Consider the following 6,366-nt stretch of genomic DNA (forward strand, 5'->3'; position numbering starts at 1 on the left):
TTTTTTTTTTTTTTAAGTTAAAAATTCCTTAATTTTTTATTCCTGGTACCACTATCAAAATTTACAGGGCAATATACCTGATGTAATGAAAAGAAAAAGACAAAGCTACAACAGATAAAAGACCTCAGGAATGTACACCTAGTTGACACTACATTGCATTAATCAATAGCTGCACTGTTTGCAAACTGTGGCTATGACAATACTGAACTTTTCTAACTGTGGATCATCGTCCCTTCTGTGGCAGACTTTTGCAGTTCATCTAACGCATTTGGGACGACTGTCTCAAAGTAACTGGCAGCTTTCCTGACAACTCCTCGCTCTCTCCTGCTGAGAACTGTAGCCGTTTCTGTTTTATTTTAAAACCTTCTGCTACCATATCCACCATGTCCACCTCCAGATCCATAGCCGCCACCATAGTGACTGCCTGAGCGTCTTCCACCAAAACTGCCCCCTGCATGTGTCTATTATTTGATTGTTGCTGTCCACTATAATTTCCAAAGTCATTATAGTTTCCACCACCACCATAGACACCTCCACCAAAATTTCCTCCTTCACTGTAACCATCATAGCCTCCTCCTCCAACACCACATCCACCGCCCTGGTTTCCATAGCCTGGTCCACCACCTCCATAACCTCCTCTACTGCTGTAACCAGGACCACCACCATAGATGCCACCATCACCTCCAAATTCACTATATCCACCATCACCACCTCCATAACTACCTCTGCTGCCACCACCTCCACCACCATAGACACCTCTTCCACCAAAGTTTCCTCCACCACCTCCAAAGTGTCCTCCATGACCCATAAAGCTGCCAGATCCACCTCCACGGTCTCCCTGGGATCCAGCAGACTGCATCTCTTGTTTAGAAAGGGCCTTTTTCACTTCACAATTATGCCCGTTAATAGTGTGGTATTTCTGAACAACAATGTTATCAACTGTTGTCATGATCATCACAAGTTACAAAAGCAAACCCTCTCTTTTTCCCACTCTGCCTGTCTTGCATAACCTCTATGGTTTCAATCTTGCCACACTTTTCAAAGTCATCTCTCAGATTATATTTTTCCGTATACTCTTTAATACCACCAACAAAATTTTTCTTCACCATTAAAATGGGCACCAGGCTTTACAGAATTCTCTCTAGAAACAGCTCTCTTTGGTTCCACCACACATCCATCATCCTTGTGTGGCCGAGCACACAGTGCAGCATCCACCTCTTCAACCCAAGAGTAGATCACAAAACCAAAGCCTCTGGAACATTTTGTGTGGGGATCTCTCATTGCCACACAGTCTGTAAGTGTGCCCCATTTCTCAAAATGTTCTCTCAAGCTGTCATTCAAAGCTCAGACCACCAATAAACAGCTTCCTCAGCTGCTCCGGTTCCTTTGGATCATGGCCCTCCATTTTGAACTCGAGTTCAATATGGGACCGAGAGGAAGTGGCTTTCCTTTCTTATATCTCAATCTTATGGAGGCTTTTCTTTCTTTCTTGTTTTTGCTTTTTGTTTTCCTTTTCAAGACAGGGTTTCTCTGTGTAGCCCTGGCTGTCCTGGAACACTCTGTAGTCCAGGCTGGCCTTGAACTCAGAGACCCACCTGCCTCTGCCCCCTGAGTGCTGGAATTAAAGGCATGAGCTACCACTACCTGACTAAATAAGTATAATTTTTAAAGTAAATCAAGTATGCAGCCTCTACAGACTTATTGACAGCATCCTGCTGTGACTATGTAAGCGCACAGTAACCTGTTTCCCTTATCTCCACGTTACAGATCGGTTTTTTTTTTCTTTGCGGCCTCCCTCATTATGAGAGCAGGTGACCTATAGCATCGACTGTTTTCTTTCAGAGGCACCGGGAAGCATTCCATGGGAGAGGTACCCCTGAGGACCTCCTTCATGTGGCTGCCATGTGGATGTCAAGAGATGATGCTGGCAAAGCTGCCTGCCAGAGAGTCTGACACACAGTGGGCCCTTAAGGCATAGGAGAAGTTATTGTTATGCGATAGCAGGGTGGGGAGTCACTTATGAATCAGAGGAGCGGATGGCCATGCCTCCTGTTATGGAGGGGGCTGAAGCAGGGGCCTGGGGCCTTGCCCCTCTGTGCCACAATGTTGGGGGAACTAATCTTTCTTCTGAGGAGTCTCCATGGGTTCCTTGCTTCTTCTGGCCCCATAGGAGCTGTCTTGGCTTGGTTGTTAAGCTTTAAACCCATCTTGTTTGCCTTCCTCCTCCTTCTGCTGTTGCTGAGCAACTGGCTGGTCAAACAGGAACACAATTTGGCTCCCTCCCCACCCCAGGTGAGCAAGAGGTTGCTTAGCTCTAACTAAGGGTTATGGGACTCTCAAGGCTGCACTGACAGGGTGGCTCAGAGAAGGATGATGGGGTCTGAGCTAAGTCTTTTCTCTGTGGTCTCCTCTTGGGTGGTGGTGGACTAATCCCTTCAATAACGCTTCTGCTGACTGAGATGTGAAATAGGAACCATACTAGACTCTCCCACACTGTGTTCCATCCTGTTTCAGCAACGCTATCAACTATTTCAAATGGAAAAAAAAAAACTTTAAATTGATATACATGGACATATATATGTGTGTGTCTGTGTCTGTGTCTGTGTGTGTGTGTGTGTGTGAAGAGGGGGAGGGGCTTTGATAAGCAGCTTCTCTGACTTCTACATAGGAAATGCTAGCATCACTTTCCACTTTATTTGCCACAACCTAGAATATCTCCAGATGTTGCCAGATGTTACCTGGAGAGAACAAAATAGCTTCCTATTTAAAAAAAAAAAAAAAGTTTGGAGAGATGGTTTGCCCTTTTCTTGCAGAGAATCCAGGTTCAGTTCCCAGCACCTACACAGTGGCTCACAGCTGTCTGTAAGGAGATCTAATGACCTCTTCCAGCCTCTGCAGGCACTGTATCCACTTGGTGCACACACATACATGCAGGCAAAACCACCCATGCACATAAAATAAAAATCATTTGGGACTGGAGTGGTAGCTCAGTAATTAAGAGCACTTGCTGCTCTTGCAGAGGACCTGAGTTCAGTTCCCAGCACCCACATAGTAGCTCACAATTGCTTGTAAGTCCAGTTGCAGGAGTCTTAAGCCCTCTTCTGATCTCCACAGGCACCCATATGGTGGCTCAGTCAACTGTAATTCCAGTCTCTAATGCTTTCTCCCAACCTCCTTGGGCACTGCATGCACAGGTACACACACATACATGCAGGGAAGAACACTCAGAAACATAAAGTAAATAAGCCTAAATCTCAAAATAGAAATACTTTTTAAAAATTAAAAAAGGCATCCATGCTGGGTAGTGGTGGCACACGCCTTTAATCCTAGCACTTGGGAGGCAGAGGCAGGCAGATTTCTGATTTGAGGCCAGCCTGGTCTACAAAGTGAGTTCCAGGACAGCCAAGACTATACAGAGAAACCCTGTCTCAAAAAACAAACAAACAAACAAACAAACAGCATCTGAAGGCTAGGGATATGGCCCAGTAGGCAGAGCACTTGCTGGGCAAATGTGGGGGCTGGAATTGCATGTCCAGTACCCCATTAAAAGCAGGGGTGGCAGAGTGGTCCACCTGTAATCCTAGACTGTAGGAGGCGGAGACAGGATCTGTAGAATAGACTGGCTAGTCAGGCTAGTAAAAGTGGTGAGCTCTGGGTTCAGGGAGAACCCTTAGCCTGGAGCCTTTCCACACATGAATACACACATGCTCACACACATTCTAGCATGAAATCACACATGAACACCATACACACATACACTTGCAAAGAGAAAAAAAAGCATTAATACACTAAATACCAAAGTCAGGATTATAACACAGGAGGTGATATTTGAGCGAAGGGACCCCACAGGGGAGAAATAATGTTCACAGAAACTTCAATTATACTCCTGAAATTTCCTTCCTCCCTCTCCCCTCCCTTCCCCCCCCCCCCCCCCCCCCCCCCCCCCCCCCCCCCCCCCCCCCCCCCCCCCCCCCCCCCCACCATTGAGCTCCATCCCCAGCACTTTCTTACTTTGCTAAGTTAATAAGAGAAACATGGGACATTAGCATGGTGTTTACCATTTTTTCCCCACGACTTTTTACTTGATTTACTGAGGGAGGGTCTCATGTGGCCCAGACTGATCCCCAACTCACTCTGCAGTCAAACATGACTTTGAACTCCTGATAAACTAGATGTAGTATACACATGTAATCCCAGCACTGGAGAGGTGGAGGCAGGAGGCCTAGGAGGCCAAGGCCATCTTGGCTACATAGTGAGTTTCAGGCCAGCCTGGGCTACATGAGACAGACCCTGTCCCAAAGAATTTTTTTTTTTTTAATTAAAATTTTCCCTGGCCTGGAGCAGTTGTTCTGTGTTATAAGGAATTATCGGTATGAATTGACTTTTTTCTTCTCTTGGGGATCCTAGGAGGAGGCAGAAACAACAACAGCTCCAGAAGTCCATCCCAAAAACAACGTCAAGAACAAGGAAGAGTTGGAGAAAATTAATGCTTGCTTCGCCCTCCAGGATAAGGTCCTTGAACGGCTGATGTTCAGTGAGATGAAGCTGAAAGCCTTGGAAAATCAGGTGTTCGTCATATGGAATAAAATAAATCGCCGCCGTTGGAACAGCAGACAGCGGAACTTCTCCAGGAGGAGGCACAGATCGAGAAGGCAGGACTCCACATTCTCCACCTTATCTAAATGTACTACCATCACCCCCACCGAATGTGACTGAGCTGGGCTAGCCTCTGCTGGTGTGATCTTCACCCGGTGTATGAGTTTGGTTTTGTTGTTGCTGCTGTAACAAAATACCCGAGCCTGCGAACTTTATAAAGAAAAAGAGCTTTATTTAGTTCACAGCACAGTAGGTCTAAGAACGTGTGATGCTAGCGGTGACTCTTTGAGGGGACTTCAAAGAGTACTACATTGTGGACGTGTGTGTGTGTGTGTGTGTGAGAGAGAGAGAGAGAGAGATCAAGAGAGAGATCACTGGGTGAGAAAGGAAGTAAAAGAGAGCTCTGCTGCTTCGTAATAACCACTCCTGCATCCGAGATGTAGCTCAGCGGTAGAACACTTGCCTAGGGTGTACAAAGTCTCGAGTTTTATCTCCAATATTTCAAAAACAAAGAAATCAAAACAATATTCTCTGGCCCATAAGGTTAAGGCACTTCAGATCAGATTCTCCTGACAATCTGAGTTCAATCCCTAGAACCCACATTGTTGGGAGAGAGGACTGACTCCTATAAGCTGTCCTCTAACCTCCACACTTGCCCTGGACCTACACATGGACACATGGACACACACACACACACACACTAATAAATGAAATGAAAAGAGCATACAGCATACACCCTTCTCTTGAGGTAACCAATCCAGTCCCAGACTGTTGCCGTGGTGATAAAAACTCCACGATTAAAAACCGTTTGGGGAGAAAAGACTTTATTTGGTTTACAAGTTACATCATCAAGGGAAGCCAGAGCAGGATCTCCAGGCAGGAATCTGCTCAAGAGCTGAAGCAGAGACTGTGGAGGCACACTGCTTCCCAGCTCATGGTCGGCCGCCTTTAGTTTTTTCTTTTGAGACAGGGTCTCACTGTACAGACCCCATTGTCCTGAAACTCAATCTGTAGACCAGGTGGGCTGCAAACTCTCTGCCTCCTGAGTGCCTGCATTAAAGGATGCGCACCATGTCCAGCCCTCAGCTACCTTTCTTAGGAAGCTCAGGCCCCCCATACGCAGAGATGCTACCACCCAGAGGAACCTTGGCCCTCCTGAATCAATTAGCAATCAAGAAAAACACCCATGTCTGGTGGAGACAGTTCTTTCCTTGCGGTTCCTTTCAATGACAACCAAGATTAGACACGTTGCTCTTGCTAATGGCCTGGGTCCAGTTCCTGGCACCCATACCAATCAGCTCACAACTGTCTGCAATTCTCGTTCCAGGGACTCCTTTTCTGGTCTCCCTAGGTGCCTGCATACAGTGAGGTACACATACTCGCTCAGGTATACACATAAATGTAAAAAAGAAATCTTAAAATTTCTTTACAGTTATGTATGTGTGTGCACACCTACTGAGGACTGTGTGCCTGACCCTGCTGACCCATCTTGCAGGCCCTGAATGACACTTTTAAACTTTGTATATGGTGGCTCCTTAGACAGGTTTCTTTTTTCTTTTATTCTGTTTTATTTGTATTTATTTTGATCTTGTGTGCATTGGTGGTTTAACTACATATATGTCTGTGTGAGGTTCCCCTGGAACTAGAATTACAGGCAGTTGTGAGCCACCATGAGGGTACTGGGAATTGAACTCAGGACTTCTGGAAGAGCAGCCAGGGCTCTTAACCACTGAGCCATCTCTCCAGCCCTTTTTGTTTGTTTGTTTGTTT

General features: G+C 46.1%; 1 protein-coding gene and 1 pseudogene across 1 annotated transcript; one reads left to right on the forward strand and one right to left on the reverse strand.

Annotated features, from left to right (window-relative positions):
* Window positions 1–356: 356 nt before the first annotated feature.
* LOC110293520 lies at window positions 357–1,405 on the reverse strand (annotated as a pseudogene).
* Window positions 1,406–2,048: 643 nt separating this feature from the next.
* On the forward strand, window positions 2,049–4,839 carry Tex46 (testis expressed 46). The gene is made up of 2 exons (XM_021161485.1): window positions 2,049–2,292; window positions 4,408–4,839. The coding sequence occupies exons 1-2, from the start codon at window positions 2,104–2,106 to the stop codon at window positions 4,714–4,716; spliced, it is 498 nt and encodes a 165-aa protein (XP_021017144.1). The 5' UTR covers window positions 2,049–2,103; the 3' UTR covers window positions 4,717–4,839.
* Window positions 4,840–6,366: the final 1,527 nt, after the last annotated feature.

This window comes from Mus caroli, chromosome 4 (genome assembly GCF_900094665.2).
Source record: "Mus caroli chromosome 4, CAROLI_EIJ_v1.1, whole genome shotgun sequence".
Lineage (NCBI taxonomy): Eukaryota > Metazoa > Chordata > Mammalia > Rodentia > Muridae > Mus > Mus caroli.

Excerpts from the sequence above, each read along its gene's own strand:
- Tex46 (XM_021161485.1), top strand. The coding sequence starts at position 2,104 with ATGTTGGGGGAACTAATCTTTCTTCTGAGGAGTCTCCATGGGTTCCTT. Across the intron at positions 2,293-4,407 it reads TGGCTCCCTCCCCACCCCAG|GAGGAGGCAGAAACAACAAC; the intron begins GTGAGCAAGAGG and ends TGGGGATCCTAG.